The sequence below is a fragment of the Felis catus genome, chromosome C1 (genome assembly GCF_018350175.1).
Source record: "Felis catus isolate Fca126 chromosome C1, F.catus_Fca126_mat1.0, whole genome shotgun sequence".
Taxonomy (NCBI): domain Eukaryota; kingdom Metazoa; phylum Chordata; class Mammalia; order Carnivora; family Felidae; genus Felis; species Felis catus.
Window position 1 is genome coordinate 80,625,300 of NC_058375.1, and position 17,591 is coordinate 80,642,890.

Consider the following 17,591-nt stretch of genomic DNA (forward strand, 5'->3'; position numbering starts at 1 on the left):
GTCTGTTTCTGCTCTTTGTTTTGTTTTTTAGATTCCATATATAAGTGAAATCATATGCATTTCTTTGTTTGACTTATTTCACTCAGCATAATACCCTCTAGGTCCATCCATGTCACAAATGGAAAAGATTGCATTATTTTTTTTTTTATAACTGAGTAACATTTCATGATGTATATATGCTACACCTCCTTTACCCATTTATCTGTTGATGAACACTTGGATTGCTTCTGTATCTTGGCTATTATAAATAATGCTGCAGTAAACATAGGGGCACATCAATCTCTCCAAATTAGTGTTTTCGTCTTCTTTAGGTGAATATGTAATAGTGGAATAACTGGATAATGTGGTATTTCTGTTTTTGATTTTTTGAGAAACCTCCATACTGTTTTCCACAGTGGCTGCACCAATTTATATGTTCCTTCCCACCACCAGTACACAAGGGTTCTTTTTTCTTCACATCCTTGCCAATACTTATTTCTTGTCTTTTTGATTCCAGCCATTCTGACAGGGGTGAGGTGATACCTCATTGTGGTTTTGATTTGTATTTCCCTGATGACGAGTGTTGTTGAGCATCTCTTCACGTGTCTGTTGGCCATCTGGATGTCTTTGGAAAAATGTGTATTCAGGTCCTCTGCCCATTTTTTAATTGAGTGATTTGGTTTTTTGTGTGTGTTGACTTAGTATAAGTTCTTTATATATTTTGAATACTAACCCCCTACTATAGATACAGCATTTGCAAATATCTTCTCCCATTCAGTAGGTTTCCTTTTGTTGTTGATAGTTTCCTTTGCTGTGCAAAAGCTTTTTATTTTTCGTGTAGTCTCAATAGATTATGTTTGCTTTTTGTTTCCCTTACCTTCAGAGACATGTCTAGAAACATGTTGCCGAGGCCGATGTCAAAGAGATTACTGCCTCTTTCTGCTAGGAGTTTTATGGTTTCAGGTCTCACATTTAGGTCTTTAATCCACTTTGAGTTTAGCTTTGTGTGTAAGAAAATGCTACAGTTTCACTCTTTTGCACAGAACTCTCTAGTTTTCCCAGCACCATTTATTGAAAAGTCTGTCTTTTCCCAGTTAAATATTGTTGCCTCCTTTGTTGTAGATGAATTGACCATATAAGTGTGGGTTATTTCTGGGCTCTCTGTTCTATCCATGTGTCTATTTTGTGCCGTACCATACTGATTTTATTATTATAGCTTTGTCGTGTATATTGAAATCTAGAATTGTGATACCTCCAGCTTTGTTCTTTCTCAAGATTGCTTTGGCTATTTGGAGTCTCTTGTGGTTCCACGGACATTTTAGTATTATATGTTCTAGTTCTTTGAAAAATATTATTGGTATTTTAGTAGGGATTGTATTGAATTTGTAGATCGCTTTGGGCACTATGGACATTTTAACAATATTGATTCCTCCATTCCATGGTTGTGGTATGTCTTTCCATTTGTTTCTGTGTCTACAGTTTTTTTCATCAGTGTTTTATAATTTTCTAAAATCAGGTCTTTCACTTCCTCAACTAAGTTTATTCTTAGATATTTTATTTATTTTGGTACAAGTGTAAATGGAATTGTTTTCTTAATTTCTCTTTCTGCTACTTTGTTATTAGTATATAGAAACGAAACAGATTTCTATATACTAATTTTGTATCCTGAAACTTTACTGAATTTATTTATTCTACTAGTTTTTTGGTGGAGTCTTAAAGGCTTTCTGTGTACAGTATTATGTCATCTGCAAATAGTGACAGTTTACTTCTTCCTTACTAATTTGGATGCCTTTTCTTTTTCTTGTCTGTTTGCTGTCGCTAGGACTTACTTCCAGTCCTTTGTGGTTTTTTCCCCAGTACTTTATTGAAAGAAGTGGTAAGAGTGGACATCCCTGTCTTGTTCCTGATTTTAGAGGGGAAGCTGTCAGTTTTTCACCATCAAGTATGCTACTAGCTGTGGGTTTTCATATATGGCTCTTATTAGGTTGAGGTATATTCCCTCTAAACCCATTTTCTTTTTTGTTGTTGTTGTTGTTTTAAATTTTTTTTAATTTTTTAATATGAAATTTATTGTCAAATTGGTTTCCATACAACACCCAGAGCTCATCTCAACAGGTGCCCTCCTCCATGCCCATCACCCACTTTTCCCTCCTTTCCACCCCCCCCCCCCCCATCAACCCTCAGTCTATTCTCAGTTTTTAAGAGTCTCTTATGGTCTAAACCTATTTTAGATGAGAGTTTTTATCATGAACAAATGTTGAATTTTGTCGAATACTTTTTCTGCATCTATTGAGATGATCATGTTTTTTTTTAATCTTGATGTTGTTAATGTAGTGTATGATATTGATTGATTTGTGGATATTTGAACCATCCTTATAACCCTGGAATAAACCCCACTTGGTTTGATAAATGATCCTTTTAAGTATTGTTGAATGCAGTTTGCTATTATTTTGTTGATCATTTTTTGTTCAACAGGGATCTTGGCCTGTGGTTTTCTTTTTGTGTGTGGTGTCTCTGTCTGGTTTTGGTATCAGGGTAATGCTGGCCTCATAGGACTTATCTGAGAGCTTTCCTTCCTCTTATTTTTTGGAACACTTTGAGAAGAATTGGTATTAACTCATCTTTAAATGTTTGGTGGAATTCACCTGTGATTCCATCTGGTCCTGGATTTTTGTTTGTTGGTGGTTTTTGATTAGCAATTCAATTGTGTTACTATTAATTGATCTTATCAGATCTTCTGTTTTTTTCCTGATTCACTTTCGGAAGATTGCATGTTTCTAGGAATTTATCCATTTCTTCTAGGTTGTCTAATTTGTTGGTTTGTAATTTTTCATGGTAGTCTCTTAAAACCCTTTGTATTTCTGTGGCGTCAGCTCTTTTATTTCTGATTTTATCTATTTGGATCATCTTTTTTTCATGATGAGTCTGGCTAAAAGTTTATCAATTTTATCTTTTCAAAGAACCAGCTCTTGGTTTCATTGGTCTTTTCTATTTTTTTAAATCTCTATTTTATTTGATATGATGTTTATTATTTCCTTCCTTCGACTAACTTTGGGTTTTGTTCTTTTTCTAGTTCCTTTAGAACTAGAACCTGTAAGGTTTGGTTGGGGTTTTTTTGAGATTTTTCTTGTTTCTTGAGGTCGGCCTATATCACTATGAACTTCCCTGTTAGAGCTGTTACTGATGTATCCCAGAGATTTCGGACTGTTGTGTTTTCATTTTTATTTGTCTTTACATATTTTTAATGTTTTGGGGTGGGGTTTTTTTGTTTGTTTTGTTTATTGTTTTTGTTTTGTTTTATTTTGTTTTTTGTTTTTTTTTTTTTTTTTGAGAGAAAGAGACAGAACACAAGGTGCGGAGGGGCAGAGAGAGAGGGAGACAGAATCTGAAGCAGGCTCCAGGCTCTGAGGTGTCAGCACAGAAACTGATACAGGGCTCGAACTCCCAAACTACTAGATTATAGCCTGAGCTGAAGTTGGACGCTTCACCAACTGAGCCACCCAGGCACCCCGTCTTAATATATTTTTAAATTTCCTCTTTGACTTCTTCATTGACTCATTGGTTGTTTAGTAGCATGTTGTTTAGCCTCCATGTGTTTGTGTTTTTTCCAGTTTTTTTCTTGTAATTGATTTCTAATTTCATACTGTTGTGGTCCAAAAATATGCATGATATGATTTCAGTCTTTTTAAATCTGTTGAGATTGGTTTGGTGGCCTAACGTGTGATCTGTCCTGGAGAATGTTCCACGTATACTTGAAAAGAATATGTATTCTGTTGGTTTTGGATGGAATATTCTGTATATATCTCTTAAGTCCATCTGGTTTACTGTGTCAATCACACTGTTTCCTTAATGATTTTCTGCCTGAATATCTATCCACTGATGTAAGTGGGGTGTTAAAGTCACTATTATTATCGTATTACTGTCAGTTTCTCCCTTTATGTCTATTAATATCTGCTTTATATGTCTAGGTGCTCCGACATTGAATACATAGATAGTCATGATTGTTAAATCCTCCTGTTGGATTGATCCCTTTATCATCATGTAATGCCCTTTTTCATTTCTTGTTACAGCCCGTGTTTTAAAGTCTATTTTGTCTGATACAAGTATTGCTATCCTAGTTTTTCTTTTTTTTTTTCCTCTTCCATTTGCATGGCAGATCTTTTCCTATCATTTCACTTTGAGTCTGTATATGTCTAGGTCTGAACTGAGTCTCTTATAGGCAGTATATAGATAAGTCTTAGTTTTTAATCCATTGTGCCACCCTATGACTTTTGATTAGAACAATTAGACCAGTTACATTTAAACTTCTTATTGACTTGTTGCCATTTTGTTGTTTTTGTAGTTCTTCTCTGTTTCTTTTTCTCTGACTCTCGTTATGATTGATGACTTTCATTAGTGTTACGTGTGGTTTTCTTTCTCTTTATTTTGTGTGTATCTATTATAGGGTTTGTAGTTACCATGAAGTTCATATATAATATCCTAAGTATAAAGCAGTCTATACTAAGTTGATGGTCCCTTAAGTTCAAACACATTCTAAAAGAACTTTTTTTTTTACTCCTCCCTAATATTTTATGTATATGTTGTCCTATTTTACATCTTTTTGTTTTGTGAGTCATCTTACTAATTTCTTTAGGTATAATTGATTTTACTACTTTTGTCTTATAACTTTCATGTTAGCTTTATAAATGATTGCTCTACTCCATTTACTATATGTTTGCTTTTTTAAAAAGTGTTCATTTCGAGAGAGAAAAAACTGAGTGGGGAAAGGGCAGAGAGAGAGAGGGAGAGAGAATCCCAAGCAGGCTCCATACTCAGGGTAGAGCCTGACATGGGACTTGATCTCACAATTGTAAGATCATGGGGGCACCTGGGTGGCTCAGTTGGTTGACCTTCCGACTTTGGCTCAGGTCATGATCTCACAGCCTGTGAGTTCAAGCCCCGCGTCAGGCTCTGTGCTGACAGCTGAGAGCCTGGAGCCTGTTTCAGATTCTGTGTCTCCCTCTCTCTCTGACCTTCCCCCGTTCATGCTTTGTCTCTCTGTGTCTCAAAAATAAATAAACATTAAAAAAAATAAAAAACAAAAAAACAAAAACCAATTGTAAGATCATGACCTGAGCTGAAACAAGAGTCAGACACTTAACCGTCTGAGCCATCCAGATGCCCCTGTTTGTTTTTACCAGTGAAACTTTTTCCTTTTGTAACTGTCTTACTTCTAGCTATGGCCTTTTGTTCTCCACTTAAAGGAGTTCCTTCAATGTTTCTTGTAAGGCCAGTTGTGTGGTGATTAACTCATTTATCTTTTCTTTGTCTGGAAGACTCTCTATTTCTCCTTCACTTTTGAATGATAACCTTGCTGAGTAGAGTATTCTTGGTTGTAAGTTTTTTTCCTTCCAGCTCTTTGAATATATCATGCCACTCCCTTCTAGCATGCATAGTTTTTGCTAAACCTCAATGGATAGTCTTATGGGTTTCTCTTGTGTGTTACTAATTGCTTCTCTATTGCTGTTTTTTAAATTTTCTCTTTATCCTTAACTTTTGACAATTATGTGTCATGGTGTGGATCTCCCTGGGTTCCTCTTGTTTGGAACTCTCTGTGCTTCCTGGCTGTTTGTTCTCTACCCCAGGTTAGGGAAGTAGTCAGCCATTGTATCTTCAAATAAGTTTTCTGCCCCTTTCTATCTCTTGTCTCCTTCTGAGACCCCTAGAATGTTTATTTACTTGAAGTTGTCCAAGAGATCCCTTAGTCTGTCCTCATTTTTAATATTCTTTTTCCTTTTTGCTATTCAAGTTGGACGCCTCCCACTCTAATCTGTCTTCCAGATCACTGACCATTCTTCCATATCTTCTAATCTACTGTTGATACCCTCTAGTGTGTTTTTTACTTCAGTTATCATATTTTTCAACTCTGATTGGTTCTTTTTTATGTTTTCCATCTTTTTGTTGAAGTTTTTACTGAGTTCTTCCACTCTTCTCTCCAGTCTGGTGAGCGTCTTTATGACCATTACTTTGAACTCTTTATCAGGTAGATTGATTATCTCCATTTTATTTAGTTCTTTTTCTGAGTTTTGTTTTGTTTTTTTTTTCCTTTCATTTGGAGCATGTTCGTCTGTCTCCTCAGTTTGCTTGACTTTCTATTTGTGTTTCTATGAATTAGACAGAACAGCTACTTCTCCTAAACTTGAAAGAATGGTCTTGTGTATGGTGATCCCCTGGGGTGAAAGACCACCCATCTTTCACCACCAGTGTTGCCTAAACTTAAGATACAGTGTTAAATAAACAAAACCAGTAAGTGATCTTTTAACACTTTTTTTTCTTTTAAGATTTTTAATGCTGAGTTTAGAAAGATTCTTTTAGAAACCTAAGGATAATTTATGAAGATACATTTGCCTAAAATTCAAATATTCCTTTACTTCCAGTTTAGTTTCATTTTCTTCTGGTGAAGTGAAATTAACATTAGTATTTTTATTTAAAATAACATAGGGAAGGGTGCCTGATTGGCTCAGTCAGTGGAGCATGTGACTCTTGATCTCAGGGTTGTGAGTTTGAACCCCATGTTGAGCATGGAGATTACTTAAAAATAAAATCTTTAGGGGTGCCTGGGTGGCTCAGTCAGTTAAGCATCTGATTTCAGCTCAGGTCATGATCTCACAGTTTGTGGGTTCAAACCCTGCATCAGGTTCTGTGTTGACAGAACAGAGCCTGGAGCTTGCTTTGGATTCTTTGATTCTTTGTCTCCTTCTTTGTCTGCCCCGCCGCTGCTCGTTTGCTCTCTATCTCGCTCTCTCAAATAAACATTAAAAAAAATTAAAATCTTTAAAAATAAATAAACAAATAGAAATAAAATAACACATAGAGTGTTCCATTTTATAACATATGTTTGCCCATCCACTCTTCCTTCCTTTTGTCTGGTATACTTGCAGAGAAATGTTGGGGTACGGTCCACATGATGTTAGCAATGGTTATTTCTGAGGAGTGGGACCAGAGTGATTGCCTTGCTTTCTTTCTTAAAAAAATTTTTTTACTATTTATTTTTGAGAGAGAGACACACAGAGTGTGAGCAGGGAAGGGGCAGAGAGAGAGGGAGACACAGAATCCGAAGCAGGCTCCAGGCTCTGAGCTGTCAACACAGAGCCTGACATGGGGCTCGAACCCACGAACCGTGCGATCATGACCTGAGCTGAAGTCGGACGCTTAACCGACTGAGCCACCCAGGCGCCCCTCCTTGCTTTGTCTCTCTGTTGCTTAATTTTTTAATAACGGGCATAGAATAATAAAGCCATTATTCTAAAAATGAGCAAAGAGCAAATAAATTTAAAAAGAACAAACCAGACAGCACTGCCATGGCTCTACAGGCAGCACAGCTCTCAGCATAGGTACGGTCCTTTTTCCATCCACCTCCCACCTGGCCCCCACCCTGGAGGAGACTGGCAGATTTCCCCTGCTCACCATCTCATTGAGCTTTTGCAGCTAGTGACAACTGAACTCCTGAATGGCTCTGAAGGGTGGCTGCAAGGCCCTGGAAGGCCCAGAGGCTATTTGTGTGTACACCTCACTGGGCATGCGTTCCTGCCAAAAACAGAGCTCAAGATGAAACAGGCTTGGGATGCTTCCTGCAAGTTTTACTGTAATCCCAAGGATGTATGGGGATGTATCTGGGCTCAGGTTTCACTGTATTTCTTTTAGTTTTGAGGGAAGTGTGAATACCAGGGTTATTTATTCACCATCCAGTCTCTCAAGTTTGTTTTAGGAGTTCTTGTTGAATTTTGAGTTGATAAATATCAGAACTTTATGAGGAAGGCATGCCAGAAATAAATCTGGCTATTCATGGCATGTTGTTTGCCACATGCCTTCCTGCCTATGCGGAGGGAAACTCTGTTTACCTTTTTGAAGAGTCAGTAGAACCTCAGGTTCACATCTTCTCCAGTAAAAGAAGGAACCACTTCAGTTTGGTGGGGGGACAAACGGCTGCCCTTAGCTGAGGAAGGACACAGGGCTGAACTGTGCAGGCTTCAGTTTTGACTTAAGGAGCAAAAATGTTCCTTCTGCCAAAGGTGCGATTAACGTTCTTGGACAACTCTCAGAGTAAATTACGGAGGTAACCCAGCTTTTCTGTCACCTAAAAGTATACTTCGGTCTCTTTCATTTTTCTTCAGCGATTAGCATTTTCTGTAAAAGGGGGATAATAGTACCTGTGGTGATGACTTCAGTGAATGGTCATAAACCGATGAGATTACATAACATGATAATAGGAGGGTGACTCGTCCACTACAAAGTAGAGGGCAAACATAAAGCATTTTTAACACAGAACTTAAGAGCAGGCAGACGCCTTTTACAAGCTGTGGAACAGGGCAACTGAGAAGTGACATTACTTGGTGGCGGCCACGAGGCCAGTCTTTGGAGGCAATGTGATTGGAACCCAGCCTCTTTCCACTGAGCCTTCCTGCCCCATCCTTACCCCGTCTTCACGATACATCTCATGAGAGCACCACTTTGTTATTTGGAGACTTCTGGAAGGAAAAGCACAAAGAACAGCTCACAGTAAATGTTTTCCTGAATGAGTCAGAGATCTACTACGTGGGAGTGATGCAACATGGGTTGCATGTGCAAGCCCCAGGGGCGTGCTGCCTCACCTCTCTGTGCTGTAGTTTCCTCAACAACCTTATCATCCAGCTGGGGTTTGCAGACGAGTAAATGAGGTAATGCATTCAGGGGAATATAGAATAAGAACAGGGGTTGGCACATTGTGTGTACTCCATGAATACTTGCCATTATTACTATTTATTATTATTATTATTATTAATTTGCACACAGAAGTTTCACTTGTGTGAAACTTTGCCTGCTGACAGCAAAAGAAAGAAAGAAAAAGACCGCAGAAACGAATTAGGAAACTGCCATAAGGACTATGGCAAACCATTTGGGATATATTGCTAAGGTGCGTCTTGATGTGGGGTGCAGGGGAACCGAGAACCTTGGGAAGAATCCTACAAGTATTACGATTCCTAATAATCTTGTTTCCTCCCCAGAGAAGGGCTCCTTTTCACTGGGCCTGGCCCCTGGCTTGTGACTGCTAATGGTACCAGCGTGCTCAGTGGATGGATGATTGCACCGTATTTATGCATAATTTAAGCAGAGCCCAGTAGACACTGTGGAGGTGCTTAGGGCTCCCCAAAGGCTTAGGTGAGAGGAGGTACGGGGCTTGGTAGCTAAATAGGAGACAGTGATGAGGGGAGAGCTGCCCTGGGAGAGCTTCCAGAAGCACAGGCTGAAAATGACAGGACTCCTGAAACTTTCTGTCTCTCCCCTTGCTCCACAGGATGGCCTATCAGCCTCACTGAGGTCCAGCTCAGGACTCCTCCAGACCCATTTCCCACCACAATCTCTTCTGGGCACTTCGGTCTCATTCACTGCCTCCTGCTGCTGCCTCAGCCCCTGCCTATCCCAGTTTTCTGCAGGGAACAGTCAACTTCACCAGCTATGCGCCACTTCTGTGAGCTCTTCCTCGCTGCTCCCCTCCCGCCTGCTCCTTCCTCCCCGTCACCCCCAGCCTGTGCTTCTCCTCCATGTTGCTTTCACATTCGTTCCTGAGTTAGAATTCATTGTTCACCAGTCCTCACTGCCATGCAGGACCTTCCTTGTCTGTGTCCTTCCCCACACCCTCCCCACCTGCTTGTGACAGTCCTTGAAAGCTGGAAAGCTAATCAAACCACATCTAGAGGGGTCTCTAATCCCAGGCAAGGGAGTGAGAAATGGAGGTGTAATATTGAGGCGCTCCCATCGTCGAGTTGGAAATCTTTCTTTTCCGTTTGATTTCAAGACGCAGAAGTATCCACTTGTTTGGTGGCACTAAAGAAACGTGCACACTTACTGTTGTCTGGTAACAAATTAGGAGCCTGAAACCACTACCTCTTGTCTTGCTTAAAGATTAGCCTCCTGGGGTGCCTGGGTGGCTCAGTCGGTTAAGCGTCCAACTTCAGCTCAGGTCACGATCTCACGGTCCGTGAGTTCGAGCCCCGCGTCGGGCTCTGGGCTGATGGCTCAGAGCCTGGAGCCTGCTTCCAATTCTGTGTCTCCCTCTCTCTCTGCCCCTCACCCATTCATGCTCTGTCTCTCTCTGTCTCGAAAATAAATAAACGCTAAAAAAAAAATTACAATAAAGATTAGCCTTCAGGATCTCCTGATTAACACTCACAACCAACAAAACATGTTAACCCAGTCCTTATTATATCCAGTCCTTTCCACACATTGTTAGGGTCTGCAAATTGGCTTAGCTCGTTCACCCCAAGTTCGGTCAGCCCAGGCAAATACAAATGCTCTGAGCGAGGACTCACCACCTCGAACATTTAGGGCAGTCCATCTTCCAGCTGCCTGACAAGGAAGCAGCATCTACTGAGAGTAAATATAAATTAGCTAATGCTGAAACTGCAGGAATTTTCAGTCCATATCCTGTGTCTCGAGTGATGCTTCGCTCCTCCAGCTATTCATTCAGACATTAATTCTAGGTCTGTCTGTTGCACTCAGGGTTGAACCTTGTGGTAAAATACTAGTGGTGTAGCAACTGCAGGAAGGCATATCTAATTTCCCCGTCAGAGTGGTTTTAATGCTCTCTTTCAGTGGGCATGAAACATGAAAAAAAAGATCAATGGTTATAGGCCCCCAAAAATCTGCAGAGTCAACACATGTGCGAGAAATTACCATTTTAACCTTGAATCATTTTAGCCAAGAAGCAGAATCTATTTTTACTGCTTATGACCAGTAGTGCTGAACTAACCATGGGATGTTGATCTGAAGGGAAAGGAAGGCCTCGTGAAAACTGTAGTCCCCGGTGTAAATTGGGAAGTACACGGAGAACCCCAGTTTAGAGGCCGGAAGTGGTGGGCTGGTGAGCTGGGGACAGAGCCTCACGGCAAAGAAAGACCCAGCTGGGCCCTGGAATGTGGTCTGGGAAGCCAGGCCTGCCCTTCCTGGATCTCTGAGAGTGTGAGGGATCAAAGCCCAGGGATAAAGAAACCCTGGGCCCTTTCCACACCTCCTCAGGGCTGAAAGAGAGGCCTGTGTTTCCCAGTTGTAAATGAGGTCATCCTTGGCGAGGTCTGGATGATAATAGCTCCCCTTTACTACGAGCTTTCTGTGCGCGCTAGGCGCTTTGCTGACTGCTTTATAGGGAATATGTTCTTTAATCCTCCCGACGCCCCCTTGCAGTAGGTGCTATAACTCACTTATAGATGAGGAAATGGAAGTCGGAGAGAGGTTAAATCACTTGCCCAAGACTGACAGCCGGTGGGTGGCAGAACTGGGATTTGAACCCAGAGACTGCCTGGCTTACCTTAACCACCATGCCTTTAAATAGCACTTTGTCCTAATGAAAACTGATTGTGTAATGTCCGGAAAGTTAGAATTAAAAAAAAAAAAAAATTTACTAGGGGATCTGGAGAAATGCCCTTGATCTTGGTTTCTGGTCTCTAAAAGAAGAATTATGTTATTCTTTATCCACCTACCATACAAAAGTATTTTCAGGATAATGAGTTGGTCATCAGGGCTCATAGAATCTTAGGTGACTGAAGATGCTAAGCAAAAAGCAAATGAGTTTCCACCTCCCTACTCAAGACTTAAGTCCCCAAACTGGGGCCGGCTTTAGTTCAGTTTAGTTTTTTTTTTTTTTAATATTTACTTATTTTGAGAGAGAGAGGGCATGCCTATGCATGCATGTGTGCAAGGGCACAAGCAGGGGCATAAGTGGGGGAAGGGACAGAAAGAAAGGAGAGAGAATCCCAAGCAGGCTCCACACTATCAGCACAGAGCCTGGCATGGGGCTTGATGCCATAAACCATGAGATCATGACCTGAGCCGAAATCAGGGGTCAGACACAACCAACTGAGCCACCCAGGTGCCCCTGGGGTCAGCTTTCTGCAACAACCAGTTTGGGATTTTAAAAGCAGATTTTATGTTCCATCCAAGTCAGAAACCAAAAGTTCTTTGTGGAACACCATTAAGGCATTTCTACAGGGAAGTCATCTGACATCTGACTGAGAATATCCCCTCTGAGGCAAGCAGGGTACCCTTTGGGGGGAGGTGGGTACCCAGCCTTTTGTCTTTGAAAACCAGACTTTGATCTCTAGTTGGCCTTGGTCAAGAGGGAGTTTGGTAAATTCTACCCCTTTATTTTCCGTGTCCTCTATCACTTACTCTAAGAGCTGTATCACAGGGAGATGGGTTATTGCAATAGGCTCCAAATTGGTCTCCCTACAGTGTTTTTGAATGGGCGTAGGAAAAGATTAATTTGTATATCAAGAGATAAAAAAAAAAAAAAAAACTTGCATCTTTTTCCTAAGCTGAAAGAAATGACAAAACTCCAACAGGTAGTATTACGGTGTATTTTTCCAGGGAAGTTACAAATTCTGAGTTGTAAACTGCAGTGCAAATAGCATTTTTAAAGGTTTCAAGGGAAATATAAGAAATAGACGGTTTTGAAATTTTCATATGGTCATAAGAAGAAGGTATTTTGGAAAAAGATCCAGGAAATCTTCCCTTGTGAACATAAACACCACAAACACATACACTTGTCCTTTTTGATTTAGTTACCTCGTTTTTGAAATTTATCCTTAAGAAATTATCCAAAATCCATTGGGTGCCTGAGTGGTTCAGTTGGTTAAGCATCTCATTCAGTTGGTTGAGCTCGGGTCATGATCTCACAGTTTGTGAGTTCGAGCCCTGTGTTGGGCTCTATGCTGAGAGCTCAGAGCCTGGAGCCTGCTTCAGGTCTGTGTCTCCCTCTCCCTCTGCCCCTCCCCTGCTCACGCTGTCTCTCTCTCTCTCTCTCTCTCTCTCTCTCTGTCTCTTTCTCAAAAATACATAAACATTAAAAAAAAGATCCAAAATCCAGAAATTAAGATGTCCATTGCATAGTTTTTATAATAGCAAAATATTTAAAATAGTCTATATATGCCCTGTCTACACACACACACACACACACACCCCTGACAGAATGTGTATTTATTAAAAATTAAAATTATAAAAGCCATGGAGCAACAAGAAAATGCTCATGATATAAAGGAAGAAGATACGTAAAGTGATACTGTGCCACGAAAATTATATATTTTTTCATTTCTAGGATTTCTATTTGATTTGCTTTTGACTCTGTCTCTTCACTTTTCATACCAAGCTCTTCCTTCCTTATGGTCACTATTCTTTCCATTGTCTTAGCACCTTTATTTATTTTTTATTTTTTTTTAAGATTTTATTTTTGGGGCGCCTGGGTGGCTTGGTCAGTTAAGCGTCCGACTTCGGCTCACGGCCCGTGAGTTCGAGCCCCGCGTCGGGCTCTGTGCTGACCGCTCAGAGCCTGCAGCCTGTTTCAGATTCTGTGTCTCCCTCTCTCTGACCCTCCCCTGCTCATGCTCTGTCTCTCTCTGTCTCAAAAATAAATAAACGTTAAAAAAAAAAAATTAAAAAAAAAAAGATTTTATTTTTAAAGTAGCCCTCTGGGTGGCTCAGTCAGTTAAGCATCTGACTGCGGCTCAAGTCATGATCTCACGGTTCATGGGTTTGAGCCCCGCATTGGGCTCTGTGCTAACAGTTCAGAGCATGGAGCCTGCTTCTGATTCCGTGTCTCCCTCTCACTCTGCCCCTCCCCTGCTCACACTCTGTGTCTTTCTCTCTCTCTCTGTCAAAAAATAAACATAAAAAAAGGAAAAAAATATTTTGTTTTTAAAGTAATCTCTACACCAAACGTGGGGCCCAAATTTACAACTTTGAGATCAAGAATTGCATGCTCTCATACTCTACCCACTGAGCCAGCCAGGTGCCCCCCAACCCCATTGTCTTAGCATCTTAAACGCACTTTCTTGAATATTTCAGATTTTTTTTCAGGGTACTGATTCTCTTGTTTGTTGTGGTGTTCTTTTCCTTGGGCCTGGGCCATCTGAAATTTTCCTATGAGCATTACTTCACTGTCTTCAAGGGTGGTTGTCTGTGGGACTCCATCATTCCCTGGCCTACGAGGATGTGGTTTTGCTTGGCCCCTGCCTAGACTCTAGTAATTTCAATGGCCCCAGGCAGATAGTGTATTTCTGTACCACTTTCCCGGGATAGTTGGTTGAGTCTGAATTTATGCTGAGAGTTCAGTTCCCTAACAAGGGCCTGAATATTGTCTTTTACCCCTAAGGGATTAAGTTTCCAGCCCCAACCTCTAAAGCCTTTACTGATTTCCTGCCCGTTGAGCCTGTGGGTTCATGTCTCATTAATTGCCAGGGTCTGCTTTGTTTCTAGCACCTAAACTTCCTTCTCTGCCCTCAAACTCTGCCGTTCATTAAAAAAGTTTCTGCTTTACCCCCATCCACACCGTATTGACCAGAAATACTTAATTTTTCCGTTTACTGCAACTATGTGAAAATATATGTGAATATAACCAGAGACCAGAAGGTGACTTTGAAACTGAAATGATTTATTATGGGTAGAGATGGTGGGTTTATAGCAACCATTTTTCTCTATTTTGCAACTATTCTGTATTGTCATGATATTGTCTCTAAAACAATATAAGAAGCATCATCTTTTTCACCATTGTCTTTTGTTTCAGAATGCGTATGCTGCAACTGCCATTAATGGGACAGATTTTTGTACATCAGCAAAAGATGCGCTCAAACTCTTATCCAAGAATTCAAGTCATTTCACATCTGTTAACTGCTTTGGAGACTTCATAATTTTTCTAGGAAAGGTGAGATGTCTTCACTAAAATAATAAATAGAGAAACTTGGGATCCAGACGTTAAGCCACAGAGCTAGACTTGAAAGAGAACGAATGTTTCTTGAGTGCTTGCTCTATAGTGGATGCTGTGCCTTATTCTCTCATTTAATCCTTAGTCCTGTGAGGTAACTTATTTTGCACTTGGGAAAACTAAGGCTTAATAACTTGTCCAGGATCGCACAATGGGTAGAGTCAGGATTTGCATCCTAACCCTTCTCTCTCGGCAATGCTCAGTTCTCTAGACCATTCTGGCTCCCACTTTTTCATAGCTAAAATGAAAATGCTACTAGACTCATTAAATGGATATATTTTGGGGGGCTTCTGTCATAAAACATATGGAAATAGTACTGAAACCTAATGAAATGTCTGGATTATTTAAAGGCATTAAGTCCATAAATACAAAGGCAGGTTGTTAACGTCCCAAGTGGAGCCAGAGGTACATTTCCACTGTCATCTGAATAGCATTTTTCAAGGAATTGTGAGTAGTCTTATGTGCAGTGCAGTGAACGAGCATCTTAGAGCTCCATCTCATGTGTAAAGGACAATGCCTGAACTTGGGGTCTTTAACAACTCCAGACCTCAGGCTGGACCAAAGATAACACGTGTCCTTTCTAGGTTAACTAAAATATGGATGCGACTGGTATGATAGCCTCTAACTGACCATGCTTCAAGCTGAAGGTTCTTTACACTGGACCACATGGTGTGTCCCTTTGCTTGTGATTGTCACCCACGGGGCCTAATTCTGCACACCTGTTTGCCTGATCCCACTTCCACTTGATTGCCTGCCCTTCGAATCCCTGACCCCAGACCTCCTGACCTTCCTGCCACGTCTGTGCTATTCCAAGCTAGACATCCTGGCTCCTTCCAACCATTCCTTCTCAAGGACGTGAATGCTGAGGCCTTCAGTGGTGCCCCAAAGTGAACAAGATCTTGGTCTCCACTTGTGACCCGGCCACAGCCAAATGTGAGGACTCCTGGCTCATTTAGCATTTTGGGCCTCCGTGGTTTGGTAAATATCTCTGGTGTATTAAGTAACAAGTTATAACATGCACGATTTCACAGGTGTGTGTGTTAGTTGCACATATATTTTAAGGCTCAGATGGGCCCCCCAGAGATTTTTCATGCAACGGTAGCTCAAACTGATTATGCCTTTCAAGACAGCCTAAATCATCTAAGTTGCAGTTGTTTTTAAATGGATAATATTGCCTATGTTAGTTTGGTAAGATGTTCTCTAATAACTGCTTCCAAAAATTTTAGAATGAGGTTTCATCTTTATAACAGAATTATCTTTTATTTTAGGTAATAATTCATTTTCCTATATTTCCCATAAGGAACATGTAATTGCTAATAAGCTTCTAGTGAGCATGTAACAACCAGTGATTCTTTGTTTTTGAATGAAGTCCCATTCAGACATTCATGTCCGTCTTTGTGGGTATCCGAGGGCAACAGGGGTTCCAGATGGACTCCATACTCCATTTTATTTGTTTAAGAATTAGGTATAAAATTTTTTTTAAAAAATATAAAAAGGAACATCATGGTCTGTAATCATGTTGCTGGAAATATAATTACATATGGCAAAAGCCTGAATTAATCCTATTATCTCCCCACACCAGCACTGGAAAGCCCTTCCAGTAATTCCTAGGGTAAAAACAATCACATATTAAATTACAGTATATCCACCCAGTGGATTGTTGCACTGTTATTTAAAAATGGCACTTATTAAAAAGTATTAAATGAAGACACGCCCGGGTGGCTTAGTTGGTTGAGCGTCCAACTCTTGATTTTGGTTCAGGTCATGATCTCACAGTTCGTGAGACTGAGCCCTGCGTCAGGGTTCTCTCTCCCTCTGTCTCTCTGCCTCTGACCAGCCTGTGTGCACACACACGCACACACGCTCTCAAAACCAATCAACAACAACAACAAAAGTATTAAATGAAGATGCTTATGGAGTGGCACGTGAAAAAACTAAAAATTTTCAGCTATCATTACATCTATATAAATACAAAAACTAGGCACAGATAAAAAATGTAAATATGTAAATACATCTACTCTCTTATCCTTACTCTGAATTAACTGGGTCGTCTTGTGGTATCATAGCTCCTTTTTTTCTTAATTTCATTGGACCACATTTTCTGACAAGCCTTCTTTACAACAGGGCACCCACATATGCATGTATATGAAACTACTACTTGTAAATGACAGAAAGCATTTCTCAAATAGTCTGGCCAATTTATAAAGTTTCTCAGCAAAGTCTTGTTTTGCCAGGTGTTGGTGATGTGTCTCACTGTTTTTGGAGGACTGATGGCATTTAACTACAACCGTGCCCTCCAGGTGTGGGCAGTCCCTCTGCTGCTGGTTGCTTTTTTTTGCCTACTTTGTAGCCCATAGTTTCTTATCTGTGTTTGAAACTGTGCTGGATGCACTCTTCCTGTGTTTTGCTGCTGATCTGGAAACAAATGATGGATCGTCGGAAAAGCCCTACTTTATGGACCAAGAGTTTTTGGTAAGCAGACATTTCACTTCCTGCTGCAGTCTCTATCCTCAAAATCTCAAAAAGTGTTCAAGACTCACCCGTAAAGGAGGCTTGTACCTAGCCTCATTTGTTCTTCCAGAGGGCTCTGTGTGCTTCTGCCACTGGCCTGAATGTCTAGAGTGAGATTTGGGTTCTGTTTTCTGAGGCTGAACCCACTTCCCTTATTGGAAACTCTCCCTGGAGAGAAGTGAAGCTGAACAATTAATACGGACCAAATGACCTTGGGCAGGTGTTCTGGACAGAGCAGTCCAAGTCCCTTTGGTGCTGTTGGCCGGGTCCGGCTTTTTGGGTGGTCTCGAGGTTTAATGGTTGATCTTTCTCTAAAGCATTTTTGCCTCCT

The 17,591-nt window shown here is 40.6% G+C and overlaps 1 protein-coding gene across 1 annotated transcript in view; it reads left to right on the top strand.

Annotated features, from left to right (window-relative positions):
- The window catches only part of SLC44A3 (solute carrier family 44 member 3), a 323,586-nt gene that overhangs the window by 304,788 nt on the left and 1,207 nt on the right, over positions 1–17,591 (top strand). Inside the window, 3 exon segments of the mRNA XM_045036232.1 lie at positions 14,552–14,689; positions 16,984–17,079; positions 17,081–17,221. Of these exon segments, the coding sequence (XP_044892167.1) occupies positions 14,552–14,689; positions 16,984–17,079; positions 17,081–17,221 (375 nt within the window).